Below are 20,548 nucleotides of genomic sequence, written 5' to 3' on the forward strand. Positions count from 1 at the left end.
GAGAACAGAGGAATGAAGGCCCATGGATGCCCCATGCCGAGATCTGCCTACGTAAAGAAAAGGTACAGCATCTCTTTACATCAACTGCCATGGCCAATGTTCAAGAGGGAAATAACACAATGGAACCAGTTTTAAGGCGTCTCCATCTCGAGACAAGACAAATTCAGTTGTTGCCGGGGAGGATGGATGTGCCTGTGGTTATTAAGAGTGGTGAAGACAAATCGCTAATATGTACATGCAATGGCTCATGTGTGTGCTGCTTGTGTTTTATCAGACTTCCAATGCATTGGTGTCCTGGTTCCGGTGGGGATAGGGTTAATTTTTCCTGGTATTCCATGCCATGTGAGCCACGCCCACCCTGAGCTGCCGGGGGAGGGGGCAGGAAGTTGCTGCTTAAAAGCGGGCTGGGGCGTCCGGGGTCCGGCAGGCGAGCGGCGGCGAGTGGCGGGGGAGCGGCGGTTCCGTAATCGTGTTTGTATATTCCCCTATCCGTGTTGTTGTTGTTGTTTGCCTGTTCCCTTTGCTGTTCTGTTAAACTGCCTTTGTCTCAACCCAAGAGTCTTGCTTTTTCTTACGATTCTTCCTGTATTAGGAAGGCGTGAGCGAGCGGCACGTGGTTTTTTGTTGCCGTCTGAGGCTAAACCACGACAATTGGCTATAGGAAGACTGTGCCTTCATTTAGTGTAGTATGAGAATATTTAAGTCCATGGTTGCATAAATTGATGTCTGGAATGGACAGAAAACATTCCATCACAGGATCTTGTCCTGCAGACTCCTGGGTGTAGAGGGGAAGCAGCACTGCCAGGGGACACCTGACAGCCCCTTCCCTCACCCTCAGCCTTGCACAGACACATCCCCTCCCTCCCCTGGGTTCTTGCACAGCCAAGGAAGCTCCCTGCACCACGGTGTCTTGCACAGCACAGAGGTACAAGGCACTGTCAGAGAGCTTGACTTCCTCCAGCTGCAGGAGGCTGTATTTCTCCATGGTGTTCAGCACGGTGGTGAATCGTCCACTGGGCTTGCGGCCAGCAGTTGTGTGATAGGAGACCAGCTGGGGACCTTGGCCTTTCCTCTGCTGGTACCAAAGCAAGGCATAAAAGTTGGAAGTCTGGTATGTGCAGGTTGTTTGGAAGGTGTCTCTCTGCTTCACTGTGACTTGTCCTTCTTGCTGGGTGACAGTGACCTGGCCCATGGTGCCTGGAAGAAAGTGAAGGTCAGCAGCGCTGAAGGAATGGCCCTAGGAAAGAAACTAGGAGAGGATTCAAAACCCAGGCAGAGAAGTCTGCCTCTCCCTTGCCCTGCAGGAAAATTCTGAGTTCTGGGGACAGCCAGGTCCAGAGGAGTTTTGGGCAGCAGCTCATGGTTCTGAGCCCAGTGTGAAACTTGAGCTGTGCTGTGTCCCTGCTCCTCCTGCCTGCTCCTGTTCCTACTGCCCAGAGATCCAGGGAACAGCCTGTCATGCCTGGCCTTTGTGTGCTGGGACCAGTACAACTCCAGCATGTTGAGGCATCTATGGAGCTATGGCAAAAAGATGCATCCTGTTTCACTATGCCTGTCATCTCCAAGGGCTTGTAGCTCCCTGAGGACCTGCAATGCTGAGCTGAATTGCAGAAAGTGGGATGCCTGGCTGTGTCAACGACCAGAAGAAAACTGGAAGGCATGGCAGACATAATCCAGCCAGGAGGCAGAATGGGACATCCAGTTAATGCCGGTGGTATGAGAGCATGAGGGTCCTTGAGGCAGCTTTGACGAGTTCTGCCAATTTGCACTGGAAAGGGAGAAATATGAGAATGCAGAGAGAGCTGACATCTCCTGTGGTGAGAGCAGGTGGATCAGAAGGGAGGGGCAGAGAGAAAGGCATTGAAGGCGAGAGAAGAGCAGCAGAAGAGGTCTGAGGTATCTCTTCTCTCTCTATTCATTTCCAAAAGTAGAGGATCTTGAGAGAAGTGCTGCAAAACCACAAACGTGAGCTGGTATTCCACAGTGTTTTAGAAGTAGCTCTCTGGTCAGGCTGGCAAGGGTTTCCTTGGCAGAAGAAGGATGCATTTATAGAAAACCAGGACTTACCCAGCAGTTGCCCCAGGAAGGCCGTGAGGACAAGAGATCCGAGGTGCATGTCGACATCAAACCACCTCTTTGTCGAGTGAGAGAGAGTCAGGAAAGCCCCTCCCAGGCCCGAGGTAACAGAGCTGCCGGAAACAACGCTGTTGGGGGAGCAAAGGAGGAAGCGGGGAAGAGCAGCGATCTGTTCTTCCTGTGCCTCAAGTGCTGCTTCTGGGTTCCTCCCTCCTCCAGCAGCAACACTGTGGCTCCCTCAGCCAGTGGCATTCTCAGCGTTTCCCCATGAAGAGGCCCTGTGGGCTCTTGGGGCCCCTGTGGTGGGAAGGGGCTGTTCCCAGTGTGCTCAAGGTGGAGTCCTCACCTCCCCAGCTAGAATTCCCTGCTCTTCTGCACTCCCACTGCTTGGCCACTTATAAGGTCAGGGGTTTCTTCCACAGTGAGGTTTCAGAACTTTCCATGGGGGCCTCAGCTCTCTTGGGACACTGCTATTTCCTTTGGGAACAGAAGTCTCTTCCATTTCTCTCACTTCTCCCCTTTATTTCCTCAGCTTCCTGGGAACAACAACTCTCCCCCATATCCCCCCAAATACGAGATGAACCCTGCTGTGCAGCAGCCCAGGGCTTCTGCCTTGGTCCTGTTCTGGTGAGATAACCCACAGAGTGAGAAAGGAACGTGGCTCCAGAACTGCTGTGTAGATGCCACAAACCCAGAGATGATAAGAACAATTTACTCTAACAAAAAGGGTATAAGTTCAGCAAGGAAGAGAATGAGGGATGAGTGGGCCACCCCCACTCCCAGGGAGAACATGGGACACCCATTGGGGTGCTGCCCTGTGAGGGCTGGGGATAGGGCAGCCCTGTGCCCACAGCTGAAAGGGCATGTGAAGGGGTGGGGGTACTGCAGGTGGGGACCCCTACTCCCACCCCCTTGCCACAGGAACTCCAGAGTGATCCCATGCACCACTCATGGCAGAGAGAACCAACTGTTCATTGTCGTTAAGTTAACCCGACCCGAGTAGGCCCAGACTTGTGCTGTGCTGAACTGTATATATCACTGGGAAAACTTGGCAACGCTGCCACAAACACGTCCTTGTCTTGATCTAGGAGTGAAGCACTGTGCTTTCATATAAATGCCCTTTTGCTCAACAGTAGACTTGGGAGTGGTTTATGTACAAGCATATCCCATGAAAACTCCAGAGATGACAATGCCTAAGATGAATCTCAGCATGGGCAGGATTCACACTATGTGCTAAACCTCAACTCGACCTCCACCTTGTGCTTCATACGTCAGGGTTCCCAGCATCTGGATGGGCATAATATCACCCATGCTGTCACCTTTTACCTTCTTGTCTTTTCTCCAATTAATGGTATTTTAATCAAGACTCTGTGGAGGTGGAGTCCCATTCTTAATGGGATCTATCTCCAACAATACTGCAAAAACGCCCCACAATTACAAATTTCCAGTAGGAATTGCCCCTATTTCAAGCCATGGCCATTGCCTTTCTTTCTGTCACTGTTCTCAAGAAGTGTTTGGCTCCAACTGGCTCTTCATGCTCCAATCAAGTATTAGGAAAAAACCCTCATCTTTAGCTTCTTTCTTGAAGGCTGAGGAAGGCCAGTCCTCTCAGACTCTCCTCATGTCTCATGTTACAGAAACACAGAATTGGTAAGTTTGGAAGGGACGTATGGAGGTCAGCAGGTCCACACACCACCTCAGGAAGCGTGACCTAGACCTGGGTGCAAAGGACCATAGTCAGATGGATTTTGTATTCCTCCAGGGATGGAGACACCACAACCTCTCTGGCCACCCTGTGCTAGGGCTCCCTCACCCTCCCAGTGAAAAAGGGTTTCCTGGGGTTCAGACGGAGCCTCCGTTGTTTCAGTGTGTGCTAAATGCCTCTTGTCCTGTCACTGGACGTGATGGAGAAGAGCCCGGCTCCAGTTTCTTCACAGCTCCCTTTCAGCTATTTGTATGCCTTGATGAGATCTCCCCTGAGCCTTCTCTTCTTGGGGCTGAACGGGCCCAGTTCTCTCAGCCTACCAGAGATGCTCCGGTCTCTTCATCATTAAAGTGTCCCTTTGTTTGACTGACTCCATTACGGCTGTGACATGCACTTCCCTAGTTCTAACACACACCCCCTCACCCTCTGGAGTCACAAGCACACCCACATTTGTGCGTGTCTCAAATACCAACACAGGCCCTCAGCCCATCCAATAGCCCTGCCTGCAGCCTGGGCCCTCTTACCCAGCACTGGGGTCTCTGGCTAGACTAGGCTGTTTTTCTCCAACAGACAGATACATGCAATCACCCGCTCCTCTCACAACCACCCTCACAATTGCAGATCCCTCAGATATTACCACCATATCAGGCTCTCTAATAGCCATGCACTAGCCTTGAGCTCACTTACCCATCTCTGTCTCAGACTTTAGATACAGCTTTTTCTCCCACTCCCTGGCTGGGCCAGCTTGAAATATGCTGGTAGAGTCCACATAATCACCCATGCATGTCAGGTTCAATTCACCCAGGAGAAAACACACTGAAGTCCCTGCAGTCATTGGTCCTTTGACCTCTCACACACACATGTGCAGTGTGGTGCCTCCAGTTGCTGACAGCAAGAGATATGAGCCCTGGGACACGTTCTTCCTTCTCCAGTTGCTGGCACCCAGACCTTGCTTATACCCCAGTCCCTCCAGCCCCTGGCACAGAGATCGACAGGGTCTCTGACCAGAGGCCTCTTCTCCAGTTGCTGACACTGAGACCTCGCACCACATGCCACAGTCCATCCAGTTACTGGCAACCCAGGCCTACAGTCCCCATGGCCATTGGTTGTTTGCCCAGTTACTGGCACCCAGATCTCTCTTGCACATCAGTTGCTCCATTTACTGGCACTCAGACCTTGCAGTATTTGCACATGGGAAAGGGAGTGAAGATACACAGAAAGAAGATTAAGAAAGGATTTATGCAGAAGGCAGGGGGGGACTGTGGAGATCAGGGGCAGGGCTCATCCCAACAAGTGCACTGATCATCCCCAGCTTACCTGCAGGTACCTCCCTTTATCCTGCCTCCTCTGTATTCCTCCACTTGTTCATCCCCAGTCCCCTTTTACCCCCTCACCTTTGACCCTTCCCCTAAGCATTCCTTAATAAGTGTTGCCTAGTCCTACAGCACCCCCCACTTCATAGCTACACCTGCAGTTTCCTAATGGCCCATCCATTAGAGGCTGAAGAGCTATGGGCTCCCTTCTTGTCTCCCTCGTCTGAGAGATTGGTGTCATTGTGTGTTTTGTTTATCACTTTCCCTTTTACTTCTTCCCTTTGAAAGTAAAAGTGACTTGATCTCACAAGGTAACACAGCTGCTCTCACCTTCCTCAAGCCCTTACAGTGGCCTTTGCTGACCTTGCTCAGGTGTGTGAGTTCCTGAGGACACTGAAACTCTCTTGACCCCAGAGATAACTGTGTGGGCTCTGGGGGTAAACTTGATGGTAAACTCAGTCTTTGAAGTGTCTCCCTGAAACACCCGTAGCAACACTAAGCCGTGGCACTCACTTTTCAGGACCAGAGAGAAGTTACAAACATGAAGGGGACAAACAGAGTTTGTGCCCCCGTATTTCAACTTATTTATTGCTTAACCTCCCAGCTGTCCTGCATTTCCTGCAAGATCCTGAATCTTCTCTCACAGGTCTTTGTGTAAAGCCCAGCATAAGGACAGACCTGAATTCCAAACCATCGATTTCTTAGCCATCCAGGTTGGAAGGGGGCTTCTCGTCCACATTCTGGTACCTCAGAGAGACACGTGTCCCCAGGTGCCTTGCTCTCCTTGCCTTCCTCTCTTTGCCTCTCTTTCCATCTCTCCTTCGGACATATTCCACACCCCCTCTCTTCCACAAAGCCAGTGAGACTGCTGGGGCTGGATGTTCAAAGAAAGGGTCCCCAGCAGGCATCATGCAACTGATGCTACATGGAGTAAGTGGATTGCACTGATCACACAGCGACCTCGAATGGGAAACCCCAGTTGCCCAGGAATTCTGGAAGTGATCATGGACTGGCCAGAAGGCAAGGATTTCGGAATGTCACCAAAGGAGGAGGTGACGCGTGCAGAAGAGGCCCCACCATATAATAAACTGCCAGAAAATGAGAAGAAATATGCCCTGTTCAATGATGGGTCCTGCTGGACTGTGGGAAAGCATCGGAAGTGGAATGCTGCTGTGTGGAGTCCTACACAACAAGTTGCAGAAGCCAGTGAAGGACAAGGTGAATCGAGCCAGTTTGCAGAGGTGAAAGCCATTCAGCTGGCTTTGGACATTGACGAGCGAGAAAAATGGCCAGTACTTTATCTCTACTATTCATAGCTCGATGGGCCCATGACTCCGCAGGCCATCAAGGAAGAGACGCAACATATAGATGGGCTCATGACCAAGGGGTGGACTTGACCATGGACACTATTGCACAGGTCATCCATGAATGTGAGACATGCGCTGCAATCAAGCAAGCCAAGCGTTTGAAGCCTCTTTGGTATGGAGGACGATGGCTGAAATACAAATATGGGGAGGCCTGGCAGATTGATTATATCACACTGCCACAAACCCGTCAAGGCAAGCGCTATGTGCTCACAATGGTGGAAGCAACCACTGGATGGCTGGAAACATACCCTGTGCCCCATGCCACCACCCGGAACACTATCCTGGGCCTTGAAAAGCAAGTCCTGTGGTGACATGGTACCTCAGAGAGAATCGAGTCGGACAATGGGACTCATTTCCGAGACAGCCTCATAGACACCTGGGCCAAAGAGCATGGTATCGAGTGGGTACATCACATCCCCTATCACGCACCAGCCTCTGGGAAGATAGAACGATACAATGGGTTGTTAAAAACTACACTGAGAGCAATGGGTGGTGGGACTTTAAAACACTGGGATACACATCTAGCAAAAGCTACCTGGCTAGTTAACACCAGGGGATCTACCAATCGGGCTGGCCCTGCCCAATGAAAACTTCCACGTACTGTAGAAGGGGATAAAGTCCCCTTAGTGCACATGAAGAATATGCTAGGGAAGACAGTCTGGGTTAGTCCTGCCTCAGGCAAAGGCAAACCCATCCGTGGGATTGCTTTTGCCCAAGGACCTGGGTGCACTTGGTGGGTGATGCGGAAGGATGGGGAAGTCCAATGTGTACCTCATGGAGATCTGATTTTGGGCGAGAATAGCCAATGAATCAGATTGTGTGCTGTTAATTACTAAGTAACACTGTCACTGTATGTCCTCATTGCTATAATTGCTATCAGTTGTACTACGAGTAAGGCACGGGGGTGATGGCATAAGAACTGACCTCAGCAGCTGGCGCCCAGCAACTTCCTCAAGATCTACATCTTCAGCCCACGGACTGTGTGCATGAGCCACACCGAGTGCACCAGTCACAAGCTCCGAAAAATACAGCATGCAACAGACGGCACCACCCAGCATCTCACCTGCCCTGAGAGACTGTTCTAACAGATGGAGCCCAAAGCCATGGATTAAAAGAACTCAATGGACACTTTGGAGGGATGGCCCATAAACTAAGGGCATTATACCCGCATGAATATATATGTATATATATATATGACAGGGGAAAGTGGTGGCAATTCATTGGAACCTGTAAGATCTTGGCATGGCATAGATGGTATGGAATAAGGGGTGGATAATGTCCTAGTTCTGGCGGGGATAGGGTTAATTTTTCCGGGTATTCCATGCCACGCGAGCCATGCCCACCCTGAGCTGCCGGGGGAGGGGGCAGGAAGTCGAGCTTGGAGCGGGCTGGGGCGTCCTGGGGTCTGGTCGGTGAGCGGCGGGGAGCGGCGGTTCCCTAATCGTGTTTGTATATTCCTCTATCCGTGTTATTGTCATTGTTTGCTTGTTCCCTTTGCTGTTCTGTTAAACTGCCTTTGTCTCAACCCAAGAGTCTTGCCTTTTTCTTCTGATTCTTCCTGTATTAGGAAGGCCCGAGCAAGCGGCACGTGGTTCTTTGTTGCCGTCTGAGGCTAAACCATGACAAATACATACACACTCATGGACACAACTGCCCAAACACACACACACACACACACAGAGAACATTTGTGCACACTCATATTTGCATGTGTATTACACGTGTGTGCGAATGCAGACATGAGCACAGCCAGAGGAACACATACTTGAGCACAATCATGCACACACTCCACGGAGAACCATGACCCCTGACAACAGCTCTCAGCCCCTCTAGAGGACTCCAGACAAGTCCTTCAGACCCTACAGGTAAGGAACGAATAAGTCACTGGCCAGCCCCATCACCTTTAGTGAGCTCAAGGGTTTGGCAGGGGTTCAGTCAGCTTCTTTCTCACTGTAAGACACAGAGAAGCCACAGCAGAGTCCAAGCTGTCATGGCTTTTCCAGCCATTGAGCCTCTCCACGTCTCAGGTCTGCGTGTGAAGGAAAAGATAAAAACTAGAGAACATCCCCATTGCTGCAGCCCAACAAAGAATTCCCACATTACAATCAAAAAAAAAAAAAAAATCCTGCAGTGTTGGAAGCTCCTGCCTGGCCTTGTTGATCTGCTCAAGGGTCTGGGCCCAGCCTCTGCCCTTGCAAAGGGAGCAGTGCCACAGTAACACACTCATGTGGCAGCAGAAGGGTATGTCTCTGGGACAAGCCAGATTCCCCTCAGGCTACAGACACTGAGGCTGGGACATCAGAAGTGATGGAGTAGTGAACCTGTCTCCAGACTCACTTGAAGGGAAATACCCTCTCTTCAAAAGGCAAAGAAAGGCAGAAGTAACATCCATTTGCAGAGCAGATGAGAACGTGGTTTGGCTACCCTGGGAATGTTCATGCATTCTTTTGATATTTTCCCCAGTTTTAATGGGTGTGCTGGCCTTTTTTCCTCTTGTGTTTTGCATGCAGGTGCAGGGGGTGTCATTGCCTGTAGCGAGAGGGTGCTGCCTGCAGAACATAAGGGTTCATTCCCACTCATGCCAATCCCTGGCCTCATTCCTGTCCCCATGCTGAAGAGGGGATGCCCCTTCCCTGGGCTTGTTTGCAGGGAAGGGGGGATGCCACCATGTTCACCCCCACCCCCACACCATTTGCTGCCCACACCCCTTTGTGCTGCTGCACCTGCATCTCACACAGGGCCACTGCTTCAGCTCCAAACATGCCCACGTCCACTTCAAGCACGGTACAAACAACCAAGCACAGCACCAATTTCCCTTTTCTTTGCTCTACCCCCATGTTTCTCTAAACACGTTACTACTTCAGGTGGGCTGGGACATTCAGGAAATTCCTCGTCAATTTTCCAATTCACCAGGAAAACCACCTAGGCCAAGTGTCTTGTGATGGCCCCCCGTGACTGTGTGTGGGGCCAGCCAGGCATTCAGTCTATCTCTTCTTCACTATCCTTTCTCTGCAGAGGCATTTCCCACTGGGACCTGCCGACTACACCAAATATTTTGCTGCTCATTTGTTCTGATTCGCAGAATAAAATCAATCAGACTCTGAAAAGTATCCCTTAAAATGCCAGTTCTTAAACTAAGACTATGAAGAAAGAGAAGGCAGTATAGAGGATCCTATGTCCTTCAGATGCTAGGAGCCCTATGTGCTGTCAAATCGGCACCTCTAATCAGGGCACAGCACGCCATGCAGGTCCTGCCCATGAAAGGGTTACCCCATTCCAGTCCATCAAGTTTTAGAGGATTTTCATAAAAGAAAACAGCTCTATTCATCATTTCTGCTTTCAAACAGAAACAATGTTCACACGAGAACCTCATACCGTATACTTAGATAGAGGCAAGGACATGCAGGTAGTGCAATCACTGGCACCGAGCAGGAGCTGCCTACTGGCTCATCGGTTACAGTCAAGTGGCTGAGTTTGTCCTCTGGCCAAGGGATTTGTGCAGCACAACACGGCTGTGAAAGCCAAGCTCTGCATGTAGCACAGCACAGCAGAGGCCAGGGCCTCCTCAGGTTACATGCTGTTGCAGGCGGAGTAAGAGAGTAGTGAAATGTTTATTAACATAAACCCATGATTTAACAAAGTTAGTAGTGAATGCGACAGTGTTTTAGGAGATTCGATGACACGGTACACTTGATTATTTCCTGCATAGAGGACAGGGTCAGACAAGCAGTCAGGGAGACCCTCCCGTTGAGTCACGAGGTTTAGAAAGGACCCCCTTGCTTTCTAAACTCCGTCTCAGAGAGGAGTCTAGGTGCAGCTGGATACAATCCTAGTCCGAGACTTGGTCAACGGTTTGTGTCTAAAGGATTATATATGCACAATCAATCCTTATATCATTTAGCTAAGATTTCAAAGTTTAGTATGCCATTAGTCACCTACCGAGAATCTGTTGCAGCCAGGAAACTCTCAACCTCAAGAAGAACCTTAAGCGAGTGTCCCCACTCAAGGGAAGATCCTGGCATGCAGCCCACTGCCATGCAGGAGAGCTCAAAGGGCTCTTGGGCTGTCCACTATTTATGGAGAAAGATAATTGACCTATAGTCATATTCTCATGGGCACAAGATATCTAGGTTCCCACTCCAGACAGTGTTTTGGTTACGTTGCCAGCCATCTCCCACAGTTCAAGTGCAACTCATCACAACTCCCACTGATGGCCATGGCTTGAGCAGGAGCCAGCAGGGGAAAAAGGGGAAAAGGGGAGAGCACACCGCCACACGTGGATCACTAACTCCTTGATGTACAGTGATCTTTGGGTTAGGGTGACAGTATGGGCCAGTTGTTTACTTCATGTGAAGATATACCAACTCTTGAACCTGCTCAGAGCAGCTTTCCCATCCTTCTTCCTTAGGGTGTAAACCAAGAGGTTGAGCAGGGGAGTAAGAATGATGTAAAGAAGAGCCACTGCTCTGCCTAGTGACCCTTTGAAGGGACCTCCCATGTAGGTGGAGACACACGGGCCATAGAAACAGACCATGGCAGTGAAATGGGAAGCACGGGTTGAGAGAGCTCAATGCCTGCCTTCTGCAAAGCAGAACCCCAGCATGATTAAAATCACTGTGAAAAAAGAACAACCTCTGTCAACAATGCCCTTAGTTTGAAGTGTAAAGCCCGCATGGATCCTGTGCCCTTTTCCTACCTTTCCAAGATCTCCTCACTTGCCCAGCCAAACTAGAGTTCACGCCAAGAGCCAGTAACCGGGCTCTGGCAGTGCTTTGGCCAAAGGGCTTCCTCATCTGTCAGAAGAAACACCATCCCTCCCTTTTCTGCACAGACAATTGCAGATGGTATCATCATTGTGAAGAACCTGAGGTACCTTCTGCTTATTACAAGGCTTAGTGTAGTAGAGTTAGGAAGTCCAACTGTCCTGCTGTTGAGGATGTTATTAATAGCATGACTAGGGGAAAAAAGATTTCAGGGGTGCAAGTGAAATGCCCTTATAAAGCTGTAGGCCTCCAGTCATTCTGAGATATGCTTCATGAGTCCCAATTTCCTCTTGAAGGAGGACGTGGGTGTGGGGATTTCCATTCTTACACTTCACTTTCTCCAGCATGCTCTGTATCACAGCAATTTGATCTCCCTCAGAAATACACCCTTTCACTGTCCCCATTTCTGTGCTGACTGCCCTCAGCTCCCACATGCTTAGCTCCAATTTCCAGCCTAATGCATTCAGCAGCACGGGTGACATTTCCCAACTACTCCTGCCAATGCCTACCGTCCATGGCCCCTGGATTAGGCTGTGGAGGGGAGAGGAAGGTGGAGTAGCAGCTATGGGCCATCCCAAGGTCTGTTCCCTGCTTTATCACTCCTGCCATTTCCAGAGCAACTCATCTTCTCGAGGCCTACACTGACTGCCTGACAGCCCAGCAAATTTCCAGCCATAGCAAGAGGAACGCCCTTCTCCAAGAGCTCTTGGGGTTGCTGAAACCTCAGGGCCTCCTGCCTTCCTGGGGCATTTGTGAGCAGAGATATCAGCCTGATGGTCACTGGCAGCAGAGCAGCTCAGGATATCTTCCTCTGCTTCAAGGTTTGGTGCCCAAAAGTAGGAGCCACTGCAGGCTGTCCCAATCTCCCACTCCTCTGCAAATGGTGACAAGTCTCCTTGTTCCCTCATCCATTTCCACCCCAGAGCAACACCCTTCTCCTTTGGTAGCTTGGAGAATGTCCACAGAGAGAAGGACACCATGGAGGCCAGGCTTGAATGCAGCAGAACTTTAATGAGTCCAAAGAAGGAAACAAAGTCACTCCAGGTGGGGGCCACAAGTTCATGGAGCCCTGGCAGCCACAGAAACTCTGTGGTCCTTAACCACAGAGAAGTTCTTGCACGATGTCTGTCTGCCTGCCCCATAGGGGAAGAGGAGACAGAAGGTACCCACCAGGCTGGCATTAGTGGGACCATGCTGCAAAGGGGAACCAAAGCAAATAAAGAAAATGGAGAGAAAAGCAAAGCTCTTCAGCTACACTGAAAACATATCCTAAATCTTGATCCCTTGCCCAGCATCATGTTCTGCGTTGCTCGAGGTGTCTCCCTGGGGCTTTCCCAGCATCTTTATCAGAGGAGGCACCTTCTGCCACTGTAGCGTCTGGAAATGCCAGAGAGGTCACAGCACCCAGAGGTGATGGGCACTCCTTCACAGCTGAGGATGCTACCAACAGCAGCAGAGGTGGAGGATCCCACAACGGTGTTCTGTGGGAAGGAGCTGAGGATGGGGCCTGGCAGGGTCACCACCACAGCAGGAGGCTCAATGACGACGCAGGAGTTCTGACACTGCCTGACACAGGGCTCGTTGCAGCTGTTGGCCAGTGGGGTCGGGCCACAGGGCCGGCAGGGCAGGCACTGGTTGTAGCAGGACATGTCTCGAGTGTGGATATGCACCTGGGAGAGGATCAGGGAGGAAGAGAGCACAAGGGTGGGTGAGGAGCAGCCTGTTAGGAAAAGAGCCACGACCACTTCTGGGTGGGGAGCTGGCAGCTCAGCCAGGAGACACACAGTTTTCATCACCCTATATTGAGCAGCCTGGCCTGGAGTGACTCTCTCCTAGTCTGTAGACCAAAAGCCCCTCTGCCACATCCCAGCCTCTCTCTACCCTTCTCCACACTTCCCTCTAGCATGACAAGAACATGCAAGCCACAAGACAGGAGAGAGCCAAGATCAGCTGAGAGGTCCATTGAGGAGATGTCACTTTGGAAGAGAAGGAGAAGGAGCTTCAGACTCACCTGGTTTCCAAGGAGAAGGAGGCCAGAGAAGCGGATGAGAGAGCAAGGACTTGGGCTGGCTTTTATACCTGCCCTTCATTGACGCAGCACCAGAGGCACCCTTTGCAGAGGTAACAATTTTTGCACAAGCTCATCTTGAATGCAAACCATCACAGCTAATGATATGGGCTGTGCTTTGGTTTCCAACACTGCTGCCTTTTCATTTCCAGGTTTGTTCCATGCCCATTCCCCAGTGAAGGCTTCCTGTGATCACTGGGATGAAAGGACCCAGGATTTCCAGGGCAGGAATGCAGCAGTGCAAGGCAGAAGAGTCAGCTCAAGTGCTGTATGGTTCCAGGGCAGGAAAGACATGTCAGCTTGGGTCACCTGTTGGGGCTGTTTGAATTGTTGTTCTCAGGACAAATCTTCAGCCAGCCTCAGCTGGCAGCCCATGGGCTCCTGTGCAGGAGGACCTGCCATGTCCTTCTCTTTCCCTCGCTCCTCAGCTCACCCTCATCATCACTTGATGTTGCTTCCCGAGATGTTGTGCTGATAGTTTTTGGTCCCAGCCTGCCTAACACTGCCCCGTTCCCAGGGGTCCTCATCAGAGTCCATGGTTCACAGTTTTCCTATGTGTGTTCTTATCTTTTGTGTACTTGTAAGTAGCCAGGTTTTTGTGCCTATACACGGGAGCACAAATTTGTGCCCAAGCCTCTGTGTGTGTGTCCCTGTGTATCATCAAGAGGGCATGTGCTGGTTATGGCAGGGATACTGTCCACTGCCCTGTCCATGAGCAACAGAGAGCTGCAGGTTCCCAGGGTCAGAAGGATCCCGAGTGCAGTGGAGTGGTGATGGCACCAGCCTGCTGGAGATCTGTGGTGGGAAACTGGTACCCGTGCGGAGCCCCTGAGCGCTCTGAGCCAGGGCGAGCCCCCGAGCGGCGCCGGCGCAGGGCTGAGCCCCGGGGCGGAGCTGGCGGCGGCGCAGAGGAGAGGAGAGGAGGCGGCGGAGAGGAGGCGGAGCGGCCGGAGCAGAGAGCCGGGGCTGGCGGGGGGCAGCGAGGCGCGAGCGGCGGAGCGGCGCGATGCGGCGGTGCCGGGGCGCAGGGCTGGCAGGGCTGGCCGCGCTGCTGCTGGGTGCGTGGGACTGGCGGCAGTGGATGGGGCCAGGGCTGCGCCTGGGATGTTCCTCGGGAAGCCCAGCACCAACTCTCCCCTCTCCTTTTTCAGCCTCTCTTTCCCCCTTCTGCGTTTGCCATCTTTTGTGCCCCTTCCCAACCCCCCGAGTCCCCTCTTTCTGTTCTTCCTCTTTCTTCCCCACCTCTGTCGGTACTAGCCTCCTTGCATGTACACCTGATTTTTCATGCACCCTCTTTTTCCCCTGTGCATTCTGCAGTTCTTATTGCCCTCAATATAGACCTCTCTCCTTCACTGTAACAAGCCCACTCCCTGTCTGCTCTTTATCCACTCACGCACTCATATTCTGACTCATCTCTCCATGCATCTACCATCTCCAAAGCCTCTTCCTACTCCTCGAGACCCCTCTCTCATCTTTCCCTCTGCTTCCTTCATATCCATAACCACAAATTGTCTTTTCTGCACCGTGCCATTATTCCATATATCCTCTCATCCCCCTGTGCTTTCTGCATTTATTCTTCTTCTCAGTTCAGCCCTTCATCCTTCACTGTAACACATCCAACTCTCCTGTCTCCTCCTCTTCTCTCCACCCATGTGTCCATCCACCCATGCATCCATCCCTCCACCTGGCTTTCATTCTAGCTCTGTATGCATCCTTTACAAAGTCCCTTGCAGACTTGTCCCCTTGCTCCACAAAGCCACACGAGGATCACTCTCGATGCCCACTTGGTCCCCATTTGTTCCAGTCCAGCTCTATCCACATGCCACTCTTTCTGATGATTTTTCTGGCAAAAGAGCCATCAGACCTGAGTGATCTTTGGTGATCTTTGGCCTTTTCTTATACTTTCTCAGCAGTGGCTGTGGGCAGAGCCCAGGTGCTGCAGGAGCCGTCAGCAGAGACCACCGAGGGCACCGGCATCAGCATCAACTGCTCGCACCCCAACATAAAGCCTTACGACTCCATCCACTGGTACCGTCAGCTCCCAGGACGAGGCTCCGCTTTCCTCCTGAGCACTCTCAAAGACTCCAAAGAGCTGCGGGACCCACCGGGGCGGCTGTGGGTGTCGGCAGACCGCCGCTCCAGAGCCCTGTGACTCGCCCGGCCCCGGTGCGGGGACGCGGCTGTGTATTACTGCGCCCTGGGAGACACGGGGAGAGGAGCCGGGGCTGCGGCCGGGCAGGAACCGGCGCGGGCGGTGCGGGGCGTGTGTCGGGGCCGGGGGGACAGTCCCGGATAGGCCAGCCAGGGGGCGCTGCCGCTCCGCCCGCCGGGGCCACCTCGCCCCAAACGGCCCCCGGCCCGGCCCCGCGCCCCGGGCCGCTTCCCTTGCTCGACCGGCCCCGGCAGCGGCAACCCCGCACGCCCAGCGGGACGCAGACAGAAATCCCCCGCCACACTGCCGCCGCCGCCGGGGCAGGAATGGTGCCCGGAGCGCTGGCCGTGTCCGGCGGGGCCCGGCAAGGAGCAATGGCAGCCGCCGGCCCCGCTGGCGCCCGGCCAGGAGCAGCGCCTTTCTGCTCTGCACAGGGCAGCGGGCGGCAGAGATCCTCCTGCCCACGGGCAGCCGCCCAGCCCTCGCTCCTGCCGCACGGACCGCCCACTGCTGACATGGAACATACAGGGCCTCTTCTCGGCCTCTTGACTTTCCCCACGAGGATACCGAGGGAACCCTGAGCAGGTGCTTTCGTCTGCTCTGCAACTATGGGGACTCCAGGCCGCAGTTGCCAATGCCAAACCTTCCTCAGAAAAGACAACTTGAAGGGTTTTCTCATTTTGTTACTCTCTGAAAGCTCAGATATACAATTGAAAAGTGAATTCTCCAGCTCCAGAATTTCACACACCTGTCCAAATATTTCCTGCTAACTTTACCTCATTGCATAGGTTCAGGAGTTGAAGCTCCCCAGCAGCAGGAGAAGGGCATGTCGAGGTCAGAGGCACCTACAAGCACTCCCCACAGGGGCTCAGTGGTGAGACCATGAGCTTGTTTGACAGGATTCAGCACCTTGGCAGTTGAGGCCCAGGATATAGGGCAAACGCTTGGCCTGGACACAGTGAGTGCAGCCTCAAGGCATGCCAGGTTCCTCCTTGAGGAGTGAGTCAGAAAGGGATTTGCTGAGTTGCTCTCAGGGGCTGGAGGTCTGATGGGAGTGAAAGCTAGCAGGAGGCCTCTGTGGACCTGAGCCGGTCCCCAGGGAACGCTGTGTGGCTCAAGTAGCTGACAGAGCTGGTCAAACCCATGGGCAGGGCCTTCCGAGGCATAGATTGAAAGATCAGCCTAGCTCCCTGTTCCAGATGGACTTGATGACTTTATTTCCAGGGATCTCCTGGCAGGTGACAAACTCACCTCTCTTCTCACCCTTCTGGAGGGTGTCACACCCAGAAAAAGGGGCTGAATGTGATACCTGAAGGGATGGGGAGTAGGTGTCTGTGAAGCAGAGGGCTGTGCTGAATGTCCTCCATTGAGAGAGAGGTTATGTGTCTGACTCCGGGTGGGATGTTTACAGCAAGTGCTGTTCCCAGAGACATTTCCCTTGAAGGGCCTCATCTGTGGCCTGGGGAGAAGGGAGAGAAAACGCCTGAAGGGGCAGCGAGATAGAAACCTGTTTCCTGCTGCGTTTTGTCAATTGCTGGTTCTACCTCCTTTCAGATACTACCAAGGTACCTCATCGTGGGCTGCAAAGTGGCCTGCCTCCAACCCCATGAGAGGGGGCTGCAGGCCCATGTCTCTGGCTGGGCACTGCATGGGAGGAGAAATTCACCGTGGACACTGCTCCCATACTGGGGCTGGTTGCGCTGGTTGTGATCTCCAGGAGGAGCAAAAAGCAGGAAAACAGCCTCCAGCCTCCTAGTGCCTGACAACAGACTGCTTGCTCTCTCCCTTCAGGCTCCCACGGGAATTTTCCGGTGCCCCAGGCCCCTTTGGCAGTGTGACTTGGAGCTGAGAGGCAGCGCTTCTACACCAGGCTATTTCTGCCTGAGAGGATGCTCAAGCACCTTCTGACATGGAACGCTGTGAGAAGCCTGGCCATGGCCTTACTGCCCAAAGAATCACTCAGTGCTGAAAAAACTACCTTTAGCCCTTGCAAATTTGGAACAGATTAAGTGCCCAGTTTGGTGTCTTTCCTTTTCTTTCCCCCCTTACAGAGTGTCCTCATGGCAGAGGAGTGGGATCCCAAGGAAGCCTGACTGAACAGAGTCTCTTCTTCATTCCCTCCATCAGGTATTTGCACACAATTCCAAATCCTCCAAAAGCCTTCTCTTCCCCACCCTGAACACTGCCATCCCTCTCAGCCCATCCTCAGAGGAAACATGCTCCTGTCCATCCACTATTCTGCTGTGCTCACCCCAATATCTGTCTTGTACTGGGGAGCCCAGAACTGTACCCAGCACTCCACAAGCGGCCTTGCCGGCACTGAGTGGAGAGAATGGATCAGGTCCCTTGTCCTGCTGTTGATTCTCTTCCTGCTGCAGCCCAGGATGCTGTTGGCCTGCCTTGTCGCGAGGGTGCATTACCACAGCAGGCTCAGGGACACCTTTGAGCTGCTGAAACTGAGCAGGACCCAACAGTGAGTGTTCAGGAGAAGTATCCCAGCTGCTTGTCCAGCTCTTACTCTTTCCTCATCGTCCACTAATGACACTGTTGGAGAAGGGGGCTCTTGGTAGGAGACATGACTGCTCTGGTGGCTTTACCTCCTAGGTACAGAAGCCCATGGATGGAAAATGTCTTCCTGGCCCTGCATCTGGGGATCTGGGAAAGCCTAGACATGTGAACAAGACCCATCAGCCAGGCACTGGATAAGATTCCCTGTTCAACCACTTGAGCTTTCTGCAGGATTTTCATGTCTCCCCTCCAGCCCTGGGGATTCACCAGTGGCTAGGGTGATGCCTGTGTCCCTGAGTCCCTCTGGGTTCTCTGCCCAACAGGAAACCACTGGTGGCTGCATTTCCAGGATGTGCATTTCTGGGCTCTAGGTTGTCCTTCTGTGCAGAAGGCTCTTGCCATGCTAAGTCTATTCTTGAAAACAAACAGCTGACCCTGGAGAGGGGAAGCTGACAAAAGCAGCCATGGTGGCAGGCCACCATGGTCTAATTACTGGAGTGATGTCAGCTCAGAAGGCCATGACAGCAGGTGTTTGCAGTGAGACTGCAGCCCTGCTAAGAGGAGCTGTGCTTCTGTACCAACCACTTCTGAAGCAGCTCAAACCCCTTCATATGCTGCCAGTATCTCTTTTTCTGTTGGAGTGTAGCAGGCTTCGGATCCTCTGTATCCCCGACTCCAAAACCCTAGGGGTCGACCTCGAGTCTCCCCTGGTGCTTTCTGCCAGAGGCTCCAGGTAGGGCCGTTCTCCCCGGCTGCAGTGTAAAGCACATGTTTAACATCTTGTCCTGCCCGGACTGTCCCCAGGGCCACTGCATGGACTATTTCCTGTCTGATTTGTTCAAAAGCTTGTTGTTGCTCAGGACCTCATTTCAAATCGTTCTTCTTCCGGGTTACTTGATACAGAGGGCTTACAGTTAGACTGTAATGTGGGATATGCATTCTCCAAAAACCCACAATGCCTAAGAAAGCTTGTGTTTCCTTTTTACTAGTTGGTGGAGACATAGCTGCTATTTTGTTGATCACATCCATTGGAATCTGACGGCATCCATCTTGCCATTTTATTCCTAAAAACTGGATCTCCTGTGCAGGTCCCTTGACCTTACTTTGTTTTATGGCAAAACCAGCTTTCAGAAGGATTCGAACTATTTTACCCCCTTTCTCAATAAGTTCTTCTGCTGCATTACCCCATACGACGATGTCATCAATGTATTGCAGATGTTCTGGAGATTCACCCTGTTCCAGTGCAGTCTGGATCAGCCCAGGGCAGATGGTGGGGCTGTGTTTCCACCCCTGGGGCAGTCGATTCCAGGTGTACTGGACGCCCCTCCAAGTGAAAGCAAACTGTGGCTTCCACTCTGCTGCCAAAGGGATTGAGAAGAATACATTTGCTATATCAGTTGCGGCATACCACTTGGCTGCCTTGGACTCCAGTTCGTACTGGAATTCTAGCACGTCCGGCACGGCAGCGCTCAGTGGTGGCGTGACTTCATTCAGACCACGATAGTCTACAGTTAGCCTCCACTCTCCATTAGATTCTCTCTCCAGCCATGCAGGACTGTTAAAGGGTGAGCGAGTCTTGCTGATCATGCCTTGAACCTCTAGTTGACGAATCAGCTTATGAATGGGAATCAGAGAGTCTCGGTTAGTGCGATATTGCTGCCGATGCACCGTTGTGGTAGCAATCGGCACCTGTTTTTCTTCAACCCTCAACAACCCCACAACAGAAGAATCCTCTGAGAGACCAGGCAAGGTAGACAACTGTTTAACTTCCTCCGTCTGCAAGGCAGCTATGCCAAAGGCCCAGCGGTACCCTTTTGGGTCCTTAAAATACCCTCTCCTGAGGTAATCTATACCAAGGATGCATGGAGCCTCTGGGCCAGTCACAATGGGATGCTTTTGCCACTCATTCCCAGTTAGGCTCACTTCCGCCTCCAGTACAGTCAACTCTTGGGATCCCCCTGTCACCCCAGAAATACAAATGGGTTCTGCCCCTCTATAGCTTGATGGTATTAAAGTACACTGTGCACCCGTGTCCACTAGAGACTCATACTCCTGTGGGTCTGATGTGCCAGGCCATCGAATCCCCACTGTCCAATAAACCTGGTTGTCCCTTTCCTCCACCTGGCCGGAGGCAGGGCCCCTCTAATACTGGTCATAGTATCCATCACTCACTTCTTGTAGAAATGACTTGGAAGTTCCTTCAAGAGGATCAGAAGCAAGATCAGGCCTTCTGCTCTGTCTGGGGAACGGCCCACTGGAAACTGGGGCAGCACTTTTCCTGGAGGGATCCCCTTTTGTGGTTGTCCTTCCTTGCAACTCCTGTACCCATATCCGCAGGATCAAAGTAGGTTGTCCATCCCACTTCCTCATGTCCTCTCCATGGTCACGCAGGTAGAACCACAGGGTGCCTTGTGGTGTGTACCCTCTGTAGTCTCTCTCTTGAGTGGGGAAATGCCTGCTTCTAATAGCTGAGATGCTGGCCCGTGCAGGTGGGGAGTAGGAGATATTCTCTTCAAGTTGCTGGACCTTCCGCGACAGTTTCTCCACAGCCTATTAACCCTATCCCCACCGGAACCAGGACATTATCCACCCCTTAT

At 52.3% G+C, this 20,548-nt stretch overlaps 1 gene segment (V, D, J or C); it reads right to left on the reverse strand.

Moving 5' to 3' along the window:
* Positions 1-750: 750 nt before the first annotated feature.
* Positions 751-20,548, reverse strand: part of LOC128919457 (T cell receptor alpha variable 1-1-like) — a 34,114-nt gene continuing 14,316 nt past the window's right edge. The window contains 2 exon segments of the V gene segment in view: positions 751-775; positions 879-1,197. Coding sequence covers positions 751-775; positions 879-1,197 — 344 coding nt within the window.

This window comes from Rissa tridactyla, chromosome 19 (assembly GCF_028500815.1).
Source record: "Rissa tridactyla isolate bRisTri1 chromosome 19, bRisTri1.patW.cur.20221130, whole genome shotgun sequence".
Lineage (NCBI taxonomy): Eukaryota > Metazoa > Chordata > Aves > Charadriiformes > Laridae > Rissa > Rissa tridactyla.